Source organism: Candoia aspera, chromosome 2 (assembly GCF_035149785.1).
Source record: "Candoia aspera isolate rCanAsp1 chromosome 2, rCanAsp1.hap2, whole genome shotgun sequence".
Classification (NCBI taxonomy): domain Eukaryota; kingdom Metazoa; phylum Chordata; class Lepidosauria; order Squamata; family Boidae; genus Candoia; species Candoia aspera.
In genome coordinates this window covers 125,987,728-126,003,662 of record NC_086154.1, presented here as the reverse complement: position 1 = coordinate 126,003,662, position 15,935 = coordinate 125,987,728, and the positions used below count along the sequence as shown (strand labels likewise).

Below are 15,935 nucleotides of genomic sequence, written 5' to 3'. Positions count from 1 at the left end.
AGAGACAGTCTGCTTCCAGTATTTTCATGTGCCCAGTAGCCCTTTCTGTCTTGTGAACTGCTGCTAACCATGAGTATATTTGTGCTAGGTTTGCTGACATTTTTTAAAACTAGGTTGTATACACACTCCTTAATAGAGTTGCCTAGCTAAAAATAGAATTCTAACTTGAACATTTTCTTGCCTGAAGCAGAGTCAAAGGAAGAAGGGCTGTACATGTTAGATCATCCTTTGGTCTTGGCATGTCCCTTACTCAGTAATTTGAGAGATCCAGGATGTTGAATGTGACCCCAAACCATCATATTGAATCCTGATGAATTTCCATCATTCCATCATCCATCAGGATTGAAACTGGGAAAGCATGATAACTCTGGGAGGATGGTTATGTGCTAAGCATGTATTTAGGACTCAAGTTCTCCATATTCACCTAACTTACAGGTGTACCTGGTATCTTCTGCTCCTCCAAATAGAAGACCTGGGCATGTATGATGAAAAGGTAGCAAAAGTTTTCAGGTTATGGACTGGAGAATCGTTAGCCTCTCTTGGAGGTTCTACAACAAAGGCACCAGTAGAGTGTCCTACTTATTGCTTTAACGTTCCCTCTAGAGTGGATGGATGCATGAAAGTTGGACTGTTGGGCAATCCACAGCCTACCACAGCAGTAAGGAGCCCCAGGGTTTTTTGATTGCTTCCCATGAGCTCTCCCCAACTTCTGCTCCTGAAATTCTACAACGAAGTGGTGTGATTTGGTGATGGAAGTTATGGCAATGAGCTACAAATGCGTTAAGGCTCAGAACACCTATTTTACTTAAATTCTTCCTTCCAAGGCTGCAATTAAGATTTAAATGCTGCCCCTCCCTGTAAAGTTGTGATCTGTGCACTTCAAAAACTCATTAAAAAAGCTTATGCTTGCAAAAAAGTTACCCACTTTTTGTCAAGTGCTTTTATGTTGGCACTGGTTATTCAATTCATCTGCCCAACATTTCCCTTCTGCATCCTGTTCTTCGTGATTTCTCAGCATCTGTACAGGATCATGCAGCTTACAATATGGAATGTTTCCATACCACCCTGTGAAACCAAAACTGGCAAGGCAATAGCTTTCTCAGATTAATCCTTTTATTTTTTCCTAATTCTCAGAAGTATGATCTTTCAGCATTTAGGCCTCAAGCTTGGTCATAAGGAAGAAGCTTTTAGTGCACCCGCTGAGCTGGCTTTGGTAAGATGATAGATAGGAAAATATCCACCACAAAAGCAGGTAGATAAGAGACTGGCAGCCACAGAAATTTAGCATCCCAACCTGCACTGTAACGAGAGCGAGGATGCTTGGCTTGAAGGGCGTGTTCCATGCAGTTCGTTACTTTGCTGAGATCAGAATCGCAAATGATGTTCATGATGAACTTCTGGACTTTCAGGTCTACAAAGAGATGGAAATCACCAGAAATTACTGTAAACTTTCTGCCTGGTACATAAATGACCCTGATAAGTGGTTACTTTGTTTCAGGATGTCTTTTATCTTGATGTAATATACAATACATTGACTCCTCTTCCTGTTAGCTAGTCTCATCAAACTAACACTTGTCTTCTCCTAATCCTAGATTAGCTGTCTTCAATGAGATGGTCTTCAGACCTCTGGTTGAAGACAGATGTTTATACCCCTGACAGTATAAATGATGGGAGTTACAGTTCAGTTCTTCTGATGGGCACTATGTTGGTAAAGCTGTTCTCCACCTTGTATTTAACAAGCAAACCAAAATTTTACTCAGGTCTTGGACACACTGTAAGACTTGCCTGTGCAACCCTTTCTATGGTGTTAGAACAGATGGACAAGCTGTGGCAGATGCACATGCACATGGTCTCTCAGCTCCCCACAATGTTCCTATTGAAATTTAAGAGCAAAATACCAAATTCTGAAAGTTTTTAAAATGCAAAAGTAAGGGTGAAAGTGGGAGCAAGGCCTACAAACAGCTCTTTTTTCAGGGTGATTTCAGTCCATTTTTGGCAGGTTTTAGTGTTTTAAGTATGGGGATGGGAACAGAAGACCTCTTAAAACCCTGCAATTTGGCCACCTCAGCGATGCCTTTGTTTGGAAGAGTTTTTATATTGCTGGAAATGGGAGTAGCTTGTCTCCTGCTTCAACCCCTATTCTAATATCTTCCCTCCTGCCTAAAAAATGGGCCAAATATTTTCAGCCTGGCCCATTTTAGTTACCACCATCCTTCTGGTGATGTCATCTGTGGCTCTTCAGAAGGTCAGGAAATTAACTTCTGGCCCCAACCACAGTTGTTCACTGCTGAGTTATACAAATAGTAGACTGAAGTGCAACAATGGCATTTGCAATTACTACAGCAATTTCAAGAGAGGGAGTTTTCCCTAATTTCTTTCTTCTACATAGCACCTCTAAAACAAGTTGTTATGAAAACACTTGAGGCTTTAGTAAGCCATGATGAAATTGGCTGATATTTCTACTCCTGAGATCCCAGTTCCAGTCTCAGAAGGTGGAAGGTTTGTTGTGGCTTGCAAGATGCACCCTTCACAGCAGGAGCTGTCAGTATTAAAATCTAGTGCCAAAGGAGAAAAGGGACTTTGTAAGTTCCAGCAAACTCCAGTGTGGTCCTCTGGTCACAGGGCTGTCCTACTAGGATAGCTAAGAGAGTCAAGTAATGGTTGGGTTCATGAAAAACAAGCATAACAAAAAAAAAGCTGACATGGGATTGAATTCATTGTAGTTGCTTATAAAAACCACTGTGGTTTAACTCAGGTTTCTCAGCATCTTTTTTTATAGAAGTATAACCTGTAACAGCGAGTAGCACTGGTTTTCGCAATCCAAGCCTAATTCTTCCCCTTTCACTCCAGCAGCTGCGGCTGCATCAGTACTCACAACTGTGAAAGAAGTCTTCACCGTAGCTCTGCTGGGTTTTAGGGCTCATTCGGTCCCAGTATTGCCGCAAAGAGCAGTCTATTGATTCAAGATTAGTCATAGCTGTTTTGAAGAAGCCTGGCTCCACAATGGAGACTTTCACCCCAAAATGATACATGTCTCTCCTGAAAAACAAAGTACTGTAAAGAGTTGAACCATATTCATTACACCTATAGATAAAGCTTCCCATAACATTCATTTAGACTCCAGTGATTGGATAGGTAGCCGTTTGTTGCAACAGATTTCACATGATCAAGCTGCCTGTTTAGCAATACCTTTAACTCTCAAGAAATAATAGGCACCACGAAATCTTTGAAAATGGGAAAACAGCCCAGTCTGAATGGTTATCACATTGAGTGGTGTAAGATACTAGTTTTAATAACAATTGTTATTTTAAGAACAGGCATTAGGGAGAAATCTCAGAGCCGGGGGGGGGGGGGCTATTCCTATCTGTGAGCACCCCAGTGACTCTTGTGGACCTAAAGAATGAGCACACATAGAGCCCTACCTGTTCTCCTACCTGAGGCTGTCTGAGAAGGCCTCCACTGTGTATTTGGAAATGCAGTAGCCACCGCCGTTGGCTGAAAGCCGCCCCAAGACGCTGGAAATATTGACTACTCGGCCACGTGCTTGCTTGAGCAATGGTAGGAAGGCCAATGAGACCTCGATCATTCCAAAGGTGTTAACAGCCATGACTTTGCGATAGTCTTCCACAGTCATCCATTCTGTGGGGCCAATGGAACTGCCTATACCTGCATTGTTCACCAGACCAAAGAGTCCTGGAAGGTGATGGAGGGAGAAATGAGAAATATCATCTTGCTGTTCACCAATGAACTGCAGAGGGCTTCCTCTTCAACTACTGTACAGTACAGTGTTTTTGTGTTTATGCCACAGCACCAGTCACTGGGAAGCTAACTGATCATGGCCCAGCGTGGCCCAGTTTCTCTGGTTAGGATATGCTGTAGTACAGCAGCAAGCCAGGGTAAGCAGATGGATGTGATTCATAAAAATAATCTCTCCCTTACCAGGATACCTGTGAGAGACCTGGATCACACAATGTGTGTACAACTTAGATGTGGGATCAGAGATAGACTGGGGATTCTGTTAGTGTGACACCACCCCCTCCCCTCTGCTTCCTAATAAATCATGGACTGAGATGACAGCTGGATTTGGAGTTGATGCTGAAGGATTTCAAAATCTATTCTGGAGCTGTTTTGTTTGGGAGAGTTCAGGAGTTCATAGTACCCATGACAACTACAGGTCTATCCCAAGTGGTCACAGAGCTAACATGTAATGCAGGTCACATGCTTGTATTGGTATTTTGTTCCGAATATGGAAATGGTCTGTGGGTGGGGGCACCTCACTTTTTTCATTGTCTTGGATGGATTGCCATATAGTTAAGGTTGAATTAGTGGCAATGGACTAATAGTCCATCCGGAAAGGTTATTGGATCCAAAATTCCAACACAACATGGAAAGGTTTGGGTCTGATTGCACTAGTTACTGTTTTGGTGCTGTGGTTAGTACACGGAATATGGAGATCCATCAACAGAGTTGCTCCCAAGCATTTTGTTTGACTGCTGTTAAAGGTAGCCCTATACTACACGTGTGAAATGTGGGCTGAAGCACCAAGGTAGACAACTAGAGTGCAAGTGGAGGAAGATCTGACCCAAATCTGAAAAATATGCATTAAAACAGCAGTGTTTTCCCTGAATGTATTGCATATGCAACCTCATGACTTGTTGAGTAGTTTTGGTTGTAAGGGGGCTAAATTGTACTCTCCCACCTCTTCCTCCTCCCAGACTTCTGTTAGAGAACCCCCAAGGGCTTGTTATAACACTTTCCATGAGGGTTTTTGCAGATGAAGTCATATTTGAGCCTATCTGGATGGCACCTTTGGTACAGAGTTAACAATGGGGTGTCTAGTCATTTTTTTGTATAGTTAGAATGGGTTTTGATTTACAATACGTAAGGACAAGGACTAACTGCTTGAAATGGTACATTCCACCACTTTTCCTCTGGATCCTTGTCCAACTTGGCTTGTAACAGCCTGGAGCTTTTTAGTGATACCTTGTTAACATCATTAATGCTTCTCTGAGGGAAGGCAGGACATTTCCTTGTTCAAAGGAGGCAATTATTAGACCACTTCTTAAGAAGCTTGCCATGGATTTCTCAGAGAGGGGCAATTACAACAAGACTCTGACCTCCCATGGTTGGGTAAGCTGACTAGCAGAGTAGTGGCTTTTCAGGATCAGACAAACCTGACCCAGATAGAACTGGGCAGGCTATGAGGTTGAGACTGCTTTGACTGTTCTACTGGAAAAGTCTGATTCTGTTGGGGATTTTGGGGGGAGGTATGGTGAATTGAAGACAGCTGTGCAAAAATGAGCTGATTAGTACGTCAAAGACCAAGGAACCAGTGAGTAGACCAGTTCCTTGGAACCTTTCCGGATAAGGAGAGGATGGGAGATTGGTTACATGTGCTCCTTGCGAGGAGACTGCAAGACGGGTTTTCTGCAATCTGAGCACTGGGAGATGAAGGGATCAGCCATCTTGCGTGTAACTGCAGTGTAGCCTTTGAAAGGACACTAAGTTCACAAACCTTACTTTCCAATCATTTTCGGAAACTGCTCATTAATTACTTCTAAGCTATTAGAGACCTTTGGCCTGACAAGTTAGAAAACGCCAAGTGAGTCTGCCTTCAATCCTGAATGACAGAAAATTTTAATCATAAGCTTAAGAATTTAAAGAATCTGAAGTAAACGGCAAAAAACTAAGATTTTGATCTTAGAAAGTTATAAATGGACTAAGGATCCAGATAAAATTGGAATATTGAAACTTTTACAATAAGATTTTGGAATTAACTATAAAGAACAAACAGCTTCTCATGGGAAATAGATTTTGTTTTGGTTTTTACAAGACAAAAAACAAAGATGATTTCATGATTTCAAAAACTGGACTCTAAAGTTTTTAGGTAGAAGAAAGATTTACAAGCCAGTAAAATGTTACAAAATGTTATGACAGTAAAAATACTGAAGGAGACTTTTGAAGAATGGAATCAGAAAATAGTAGCCACAATATCAACAGTGTCAGCAATTATGTCTGCTTCTATGGATAGACTATGTCCAAAAGATGTTATTGAAGAAATGACAGATGTAGAACAAATTTTATCTGACAAGATAAAGATAGTATTGAAAGTGGATTTACAGCTGACAGGCCAAGAGACTGACTTAGATAAGGATGTTTCACTGAATCTACAAAAGAAATTGGCTGAGGTTTTAAAATTTAAAAGGGAAATACAAATGAAAAACCAAGAGTGTCACCTGGATAATTTTTTCCTACTGGATCTACAAAAAAGGCTGAACTCTCTGCTTGAATGTGTATGGAACACCCAGTTCTAAGTGGTTCATGCCCAAACCAACACACACATATGGTCATGTTCGCTGTTTCAATGTACAGTATACATCATAACGTTTCACATGCCATGGCGCTGACGCGCATTTCTGTTTGGGAGGGAGCTGCTGTGAAACCTTGTACCAAGCTGTATCTGTGTTCATTACAATGGAACGTGTTTGGGTTATGTGCTCTGTTCAAGGCCTTTTCCCGCAGACCATCAGAAACCGTTAGGAGCACCTGGGATTGTGAACTTGGGAAGATTCTAGGGGGGGAGGGATCTCATTTGCACCGAGGGTTTTTAGGTTGCGTTTGGCGCGCTTTTATCATTCTCAGCTTTCTTTGTGATCCTGCATGCTATTCTTTAATAAATCAGATATCTTTGAATTCCTGCTCATGAGTCTGATAGTGTTTTAGAATAGGCAACCATTACACATATTGGGTGTCTGGGTCTGTTCACAGGATGAAAAGGGACTGTACTGTTCTAGGCAGAAGTGGCTTGGGGTACAAGAAAACAGAGCGAAAGTTAAGGCATTGACAGCTGAGGGAAGATAGAAGAGGAAGGGAAAGTACTGTGACAAGAAACGGTAGATGTGAAAAAATGCATATAAAGGAATGATTGCTACAAGAAATGAAGATAAGAAAATATTGTACAAGGTGTGTATAGAGTAAAGGATAAATGTGAAAATACAGTCAAGGAATGGTTGAACTTAGAAGAGGCAGAAATGCAGGGTGACTTTGATAGAAATAAAAGAGTTTGGAAATGACTAAAGAGAGCTAAACCAAGAACCTCCAGCAGGGTGAATAGAATGAAAAATAAAAGCGATTAAATGAGAAATGTATTTAAATGTGAGAAAGATAACAGTGTTGATTTGGAGAAAGCATTAGGTAAAATGAATAGGCTTAAATGTTTTGTGTAAATTTGATCTTGAAGGTAGGTTGCTGGATGTGGTAAGAAGGGTATATGATGGAAGTAAAGCATGCATGAGAATAAATGCAATACTGTACTTACCAAATGGTTTATCACTGAACAGGAGTAAATCAAGGATGTGTGATGCCCCTTTACTTAATGTATTTATGGATAAACGTGTAGGGAATGCACGTGATGAGATTACTGGTATGATGGATGTGAATGTATAGTGTGTACTTCTGTATGTAGATGATGCCATGCTGTTGGCTGAGAATCCAAATTACAGTATTTGCACAAATGTTAGGTAGATTGTATGATGCAACAAGGAATCTGGATCTGAAAATTATGTCGAAGACCAAGGCAATTGTGAAGACAGGGAAAATGGAGTGAACAATTGTAAGCTATCTTTAAATGGCAGAAAACTAGAAAGAGGGATTTGTATACCTTGATAGAACATTTACTAAATGGAGAAATTTTAAGACATGCAAATGTTGATAGAAAGGTAGTGACAGTGTGTGGCCCGTTTTGAGGAATGACTACCTGTCAAAATAGCTTCTGCCCTCTTTGGTTTACAGGAGCCGAGTATGCCAAAACAAGCATAGGCATAAATCGAAAACAATGAGAACAGGTTATTTAGGAAGTGTGTATGATAAAATGAGAAGGAGTCCATGTAGAATGAATGCACAAGTGAGTGACTAGTACAAAAATATTATGTTGAGGTAGTTTTCAAAGAAATGAGGATTGAATCCCAAAACAAATACATGCAGGAAGAATGAATGGGTTGATTGGAAGAAGAATAAGTTGTGGCTGGATGGAATTGATGAGATCCTCAAAAAGAAAGAGGTGAGAAGTTTAAAGAACAAAAGGCTACATACGAAGCAGCATACAGACCTGGCAAGGATGGTTAGGATCAAAAAGTATGGAGAGGTAGGGTTTGATGCAAACTAGATTTAACTGTGTTTTCCTGTTTTTACCTCATATCTTTAATTTCTTTAGCTTACTACTTCTTACGCCTTTTCTATGCCCTGTATAATATTGCTTATGGGAATAATGTGTTGGGTATTTATGTAGGAAAACTGAAGGAGTTCAAGCCAATAATTCTATCCCTGGTTCCACATTCTGCCCTGTCTTCTCTTTGATCCCTGCTGGGGTGAAACTCACCTTTTCGACCCACTTCAGCTTTCACCCGTTCCACTGCTTTGCAGATGCTCTCTGAGCTGGTAACATCAAGCAGTGTGGTGCGCAGGTTTGGTGAGCTGGTGCGGTCCAAGTTATCAGCTCCTTTCTGAGTCAGGCAGCCTGCCAGCACTTGGAAACCCTTCTTGTCAAGTTTCTTGGCTAGCATGTTCCCAAAACCTGTATCACAACCCGTGATGAAAATATACTTGTCTTTGAAGTTGCTCAAAGTCTGCCGGTCACGGAAGAACCAAACCACAGCCCAAACAACACTGATGAGCAGTACACAGCACCACATTATAGACTCTCACTGAAGGCCTGCAGAGATAGGAAAGGATTGGCAAATGTACAGTGGGACCCCAGTACTCCCACCTTTGTTCTCTTCCAAAAGTCCAAATGGCACTTATCTACTCAATTTATATATGCCACATTTTTTCAGGGACAGGCAATCTGGGGTCTTCCATTTATTTAGGGTCATGACTTTCATAAGCCACAGTCAATACAATCAAGTGACCAATCATTATAGGATTTGCAGTCCTAAAGAGATGGAGGTCATTCGGTTGTCTGAGCCTGCATCAATTGCTAGGCTTCTAGTTCTAGAATAATGCCCTGGAAGGACATTGATCAAACCTGCTGGCATTTAAGCAACCATATTAATTCTCTTGATAAACATCTAGGATCTTTAAAATAATGAAAAACAGAGCTAATACAAAACAGTCATTTAATGAATCATCAACACAGTTTGAACTTAGAGACCCTTCCAAAAAGAGGGGAACTAGAAATGAATTTATTCCTGTCCAACAGCCTTGTGTTGCGAATAAATAAAAGAAATTAAATGGATGAGCCTGATCCAAATTAGCACCGTGCCATGATGTGGAGTGAGAATCTAATCTATTGCCTTCATCATGATCCCCAAGTAAGTGTGGACTCCTGTGATTATTTCAAATAGGGGGAAATTGCCTAATAACTCCTGTGGGATGTTCTCTTCAATAGCAAACAGCAAATGTGCCTCTACCTGGTTTAGATTTGGGACTCCATTTTTCACCATTCTACCATCTGCGGCATCTGACTGATTTGTGACACTTACACTTAGAAGGATCATTAAACGCGACTCATTAAGTCCAGTTCAGCTCCTAGGAATCTGATATCCAGTTTTGTCTCAAAGGGAAGCCTCAGCTACTACTGTTGAGTATTCGAGGATAAACCTCTGCTCCAGAATGCCAGGTTAAACCTATGAAATAGATTTAATAGGCCAGTTTTGTAACTGGCTTGGTCCTGCCTTGTGTGTGTCCAGCTCTATGCTTCATTCTAGTAAAGGTCAGGAGGAGATTAAAAGAATTTGACATCTATGCAAGTTGCATACACACTTTGGATGGTTTCTCTTAGCCTGGAATGGACCACAACTCTAGGGCCTCCTATTTACATTAGGACAATTCTGCAAGAATACATGTCACATCTTTTATGGTCATCATCATGGCTGATTTTCATAAGCTAATGTGAACATAGACTTTACATGAATGCACATTTACCATGAATGTTTATCATAAACTTGTCATTAACTGGATTTTTATAAAGCACTAGAATATAGAGTTGCAAAACATGTTGTTGGAACCCAGCCCCCTTCTTAACAGGTTCTGTGAACCAGGGTATCACGTTGGTTTATCTGTTTGTGCTATAGCATGTTATGTAGATTGCATTTTATTAATATAAGTGTAGCATTTTGCATGCTATGTGAACCCAGCCAACCTGATCTGGGTTTAATCCTGCCAGGTACAATTCAACATAGTACATTTTGCTGCTAGATGGAGGGTGACAATGACACCAACCATACACACAAGGCTACAGATGTTAAGGAGTATCCAAATCCAGCCAAGTTATTGTGGCATCTGAACTTCTTCCCTATCCCTGACAGTCTAAATGCAGTAACAACAACATAAAGAAGAATTTAATGCCCAACTCTTTTACCTGTCAATTACCCTATTCTGCCAGATTGGGCTGGCCTTGACTTCATCTGGCACAGAAATAAAGTTATAACTTTCCATCAGAGCATAAGGGCAAAGATGAGTAATAATGCCCAAAGATGGATGCAAGATGCAAAAATGGCTTTTTGCTTTGCTGAAAAAGGTAAATTCCAAATCTGTCATCATTTGCTGTCTCCTGTTCTTCAATCAGGTACATTTCTTCTCTGCTACTACAACTAATTATATGCTCTTTTTGCATTCTTTATAGGACCATTATGACAATTTCTTCCTCCCCTCCCTTCAATGAAATGGAAAGTATAACCACCATTGTCCTTGATTTGCTAGTTCTTTATTGGCAGGGATATATACCCATTCATGATTGGTATCCCTCATTGTGATCTGCATGTTTCACTGCAATTCTAATAAATGTGTGCAGTAGGTTAGGCGAAATATTAATTAATTAATTAAATTTCTTCACCGCCCATCTCAACAAATGACTCTGGGCAAAATGTGTGTGTATATTTTCTCCATTCTTGGACTATTCCACTCATGTTACTGGGTCAGTCTACATTCATATGTCAGTGCATTCACACAAACAGAACTTTTTATATTTTTAGATTGTGACCCAAATCACAAACACAACACAGGTTAAGAAAGGAAAAACTGATTGGCAGAGGGAGCCCTATCCATTAATGTAGTTACCATAACAAAGTCATTAGCCTTTAAGATGCCAGAGAACATTGCTGTTTTCCCATAACCCACTGTTGCCATTCTTTGTTAATCACGCTATAAACTGAAATGCTAACAGCTCTTCCCCTCAAGCAAGTGACAAGTCAACCCAAGGGGACAAAATTCTGTAAATCAAGTACAAGGCAAAAGATATTAGGTTCAGTTAAAGACACAGTGATAGAAGCAAGCACTACATCATATTTTAAAGTATAAATCCTTTTTTTCCCTCTTAACTATCACTAGTTGTCCCCTTTCCTTCTAAAGTTTGAACTTGGGAGTCCAATTTTCCGTATCTGCTCTCATCTTGCCCATGTAAGCTTTTGGTTCCTCAGATAGCTCCTACTTGCATAGCAAAGCGGGAAGTTCTTTTCAAGGTCAGTTTTTTCGGTTTACCCAGTTTTCAGCCTTGACTAATACTGGCCTGGTTTCCTGGCTGAAAGATCCTACTACTCCCAGGTTTGCAATCTTACAGCATGGGACATACAATGAGTCTATTAGAAATCCCTGGGATTGGATACAGAGCAATATCAACTCACCTCCCACCCCTTTTGTTCCTCCTTACCTCCTGGGAAGGTAAGTTTATGCAGATAACTTGAGCAGACTATGCAGTCAACGTTAACAGCAGCTCCTTACCCTGTCTAGGAATCTTTAGCTTGCTTAGCTTCTGCTGCACACAATGGGCAAAAGTTCTGCTCCTTGCCAAAGTCCACGAGGGCCAGAAGCAGAGCCCTTCCCAACCAGCGTGCTGGTGGGGGATGCCAAGGGCAAGGACTCAGCCCAGCATTAACTCTTGCTGCTGCTGCTGCAACAGTCAAAACAAAAAATATTGAGTCTACCTTCAATCATACAAATTCCAATTCGGTCTCCTGAGAAAGTGAAAGTAGAGAATGAAGATTCAGAAATAAGCCTGTGTGAAGAAATGTGTTGAAGAAATGAATGTGTAGGCTATGGGGCAAAAGGGCTGAGTTCCTTGATACACAAAGCAAGTTAATGCTAAGCAGGCCAGAATGGCAGTCAAAGGAAGTCAATCAGGCTAGAATATGGCACTCTCACTCATTTATAATCCCAGGAGCTCAAATAAAGTTTATTTATTTTCTATCCCGCCTCTATTATTTTTTTTTATAAATAACTCAAGGTGGCGAACATAGCTAATACTCCTTCCTCCTCGTATTTTCCCCACCACAACCACCCTGTGAGGTGGGTTGGGCTGAGAGGGAGTGACTGGCCCAAGGTCACCCAGCCGGCTTTCACGCCTAAGGCGGGACTAGAACCAACTGGAGCCACAACTTTGCCAACAGATGGAGCATTTCATTTCAGGCCACCTCCCCAGGCGCATTAGTGTTCCCATGTGGGGGTGAGATAAGGTGGAAAACACCACTTCCCTCCCCCCACCACCCACAATTCTTAGGCATATTTCAACAAGAACACCGTGTTGGATATCATCCAACTCTCTTAAAACCATTTGGGAATTCATTTTTTCCTTTAGTGCCATTAGAAGCAAAAAAAACCCCCTTTCCTCCTTCTGAGAGATCAGATATACTGTTTCAAATGGATGGAATTTAATTTGGTGTTATCCAAAGTGATGTGCACGTGTTCCTATTTAATTTCTCTTTAGCATCTACCCTACCCTTTTAAGGACCCGGGGAAGAAATCTGAGATTTTATTCTCAGGAAAAAGAGAACAGGACACAACAATTCTCCTCTGCTGGCTGCAGGGAGCCACTACAAGAGGGGAGAAAGTTTCTGTATTATCCCAAATACTCCAATATTGAGATAGCGATACATACATCGACCCATCCCACGCAGTCAGGCAGAAAGGTCATGTTATGGACCCTGTCCATGAGGGACTGCCGATTGGCAGGGTCCAGGAGGAGGGCCTTCTCTGCCGTGGCCCCCGCCCTTTGGAATAAGTTACCCCGGGAGGTAAGACAGGCCCCCACTCTCTCAGCCTTCCGGAAGGGGGTTAAGACATGGTTGTGCCACCTTGCTTGGGGTGGGAGAGGGGATAGGCATTCATGGAGGTGGTTGGCACCGTGATAGTGCCAAGGGTAAGAACTTTATTCGCCATCTTGAATTCTATTTTTTACATTTTGTATTTTTAGATTTGCATTTGCATTTTCATGTATTTATATTCACATTTATACTGTATTATTTTTAGCGATATGTCATTTTTATCCTTTGTAAGCTGCCCAGAGTCGTCGTATGCGAGATGGGCGGTAGAGAGATATGACAAACAAATAAATAATAAATAATTCACTCCCAGCGGGGCTGTATAGCACCACTTAGGAATCGTTACTCCAACCTGTACAGTACACTTACAGAGAGTCTCACTAATTGCTGGTAATGTCAAGGATGTGGGGCAAAGAGCACAGTGAAAGCAAGTGCTCTTACAAAAAGCTGCTAAGGATTTTGTGCTTTGCAAGAGCATAAGAGAGCGAGCTTAGAAGTGAAGAAAGCCTTTGTTGCTTAGCTCACCTCACTGCAAGATTCTAAATTAAGAGGTCTAAGCTGCTGAGCTTTCTGCAAGCAAAGAAAGCAGCCATGAATTCTCTATGCATAGCAGATCTAAGGGGTGCTATGCAAGAAGAAGAAAAAAAACCTTAAATCCAAGAAGTAGGTTCAGCATCTTCTGATAGTGAGATTTGATTGTATCTACTTGCTTTAATCCTGTTACAGAATTTTATGACTAAAATGTCCAAGTATTTCAGGTTGTCCAATTTAGCGTATTGGCAGAGGGAGGGAAGAAAAGGTAGACCACTGAGAAGGCAATTCCAGCTGGGTTTGCCTCTCCCTCAACAATCATTCAGCAGCCTTCCTCTGGGCTACAGCAGAAGGGACAAAGTTCCCTACACATTTAAGAATTGGTTCCTGAGTGGTTTTCCCCCCCTGCTCTGGACATTTTTTGTTTACTGTCATGTTTGTTTTTTTTAAGACTGTAAATACAAGATTAGGGACTCTCTTTTTATTGATATATCAGAGGCACTGGAAGCCTTTCTAGCTCAAGTGTGGGCTTTAAAAAAAATCACGTAAATTTCTTGCTTGGAACTAAAAGCTAGACAGAAATGAAGTAAATCAATCCCTTGCTTCTTTTCAGCTACCAGGTACAAAGAAGGGAGGAGGTGGGCATCCCAGAGTTTGTTTTTTATTTGTTTAGTCGCTTCTGACTTCGTGACTTCATGGACCAGCCCACGCCAGAGCTTCCTGTCGGTCATCAACACCCCCAGCTCCCCCAGGGACAAGTCCGTCACCTCTAGAATATCACCCATCCACCTTGCCCTTGGTCGGCCCCTCTTCCTTTTGCCCTCCACTCTCCCTAGCATCAGCATCTTCTCCAGGGTGTCCTGTCTTCTCATTATGTGGCCAAAGTATTTCAGTTTTGCCTTTAAAACCATTCCCTCAAGTGAGCAGTCTGGCTTTATTTCCTGGAGGATGGACTGGTTTGATCTTCTGGCAGTCCAAGGCACTCTCAGAATTTTCCTCCAACACCACAGTTCAAAAGCATCGATCTTCCTTCTCTCAGCCTTCCTTATGGTCCAGCTCTCGCAGCCATATGTTACTATGGGGAACACCATTGCTTTAACTATGCGGACCTTTGTTGTCAGTGTGATGTCTCTGCTCTTAACTATTTTATCGAGATTTGTCATTGCTCTTCTCCCAAGGATTAAGCGTCTTCTGATTTCCTGACTGCAGTCAGCATCTGCAGTAATCTTTGCACCTAGAAATACAAAGTCTTTCACTGCCTCTACGTTTTCTCCCTCTATTTGCCAGTTATCAATCAAGCTGGTTGCCATAATCTTGGCTTTTTTGAGGTTTAGCTGCAAGCCAGCTTTTGCACTTTCTTCTTTCACCTTCATCATAAGGCTCCTCAATTCCTCTTCGCTTTCAGCCATCAAAGTGGTATCATCTGCATATCTGAGATTGTTAATGTTTCTTCCAGCAATTTTAACTCCAGCCTTGGATTCCTCAAGCCCAGCATGTCGCATGATGTGTTCTGCGTACAAGTTGAATAGGTAGGGTGAGAGTATACAGCCCTGCCGTACTCCTTTCCCAATCTTAAACCAGTCCGTCTGTTCTTACTGTTGCTACTTGGTCGTTATACAGATTCTTCAGGAGGCAGACAAGATGACTTGGTATCCCCATACCGCTAAGAACTTGCCACAATTTGTTATGGTCCACACAGTCAAAGGCTTTAGAATAGTCAATAAAACAGAAATAGATGTTTTTCTGAAACTCCCTGGCTTTTTCCATTATCCAGCGGATATTGGCAATTTGGTCTCTAGTTCCTCTGCCTTTTCTAAACCCAGCTGGTACATCTGGCAATTCTTGCTCCATGAGTTGCTGAAGTCTACCTTGCAGGAACTTGAGCATTACCTTACTGGAATGTGAAATGAGTGCCACTGTTCGATAGTTTGAACATTCTTTAGTGTTTCCCTTTTTTGGTATGGGGATATAAGTTGATTTTTTCCAATCTGATGGCCATTCTTGTGTTTTCCAAATTTGCTGGCGTATAGCATGCATTACCTTGACAGCATCATCTTGCAAGATTTTGAACAGTTCAGCTGGGATGCCGTGGTCTCCTGCTGCCTTGTTATTAGCAATGCTTCTTAAGGCCCATTCAACCTCACTCTTCAGGATGTCTGGCTCTAGCTCACTGACCACACCGTCAAAGCTACCCCCGATATTGTTATCCTTCCTATACAGGTCTTCCGTATATTCTTGCCACCTTTTCTTGATCTCTTCTTCTTCTGTTAGGTCCTTGCCGTCTTTGTTTTTGATCTTACCCATTTTTGCCTGGATCCCACAGTTTAGATTCCTCCATATGTTCTGACTGTTTTCCACGGACCGCTAAATGAA

At 41.6% G+C, this 15,935-nt stretch overlaps 1 protein-coding gene across 2 annotated transcripts; it reads right to left on the bottom strand.

Moving 5' to 3' along the window:
- Positions 1-1,095: 1,095 nt before the first annotated feature.
- RDH5 (retinol dehydrogenase 5) lies at positions 1,096-12,154 on the bottom strand. 2 transcript variants are annotated; one of them, XM_063293575.1, is made up of 5 exons: positions 11,476-12,154; positions 8,378-8,710; positions 3,435-3,693; positions 2,876-3,039; positions 1,096-1,411 (listed from the first exon to the last, which is right to left on the bottom strand). In XM_063293575.1, exons 2-5 carry the CDS (start codon positions 8,688-8,690, stop codon positions 1,188-1,190), a joined length of 960 nt encoding a protein of 319 aa, XP_063149645.1. In that variant the 5' UTR covers positions 8,691-8,710; positions 11,476-12,154; the 3' UTR covers positions 1,096-1,187. The 2 variants fall into 2 exon arrangements, with proteins under 2 accessions (XP_063149645.1, XP_063149646.1); XM_063293576.1 differs by having other exon boundaries at positions 11,645-12,154.
- Between the last annotated feature and the right edge of the window lie 3,781 nt (positions 12,155-15,935).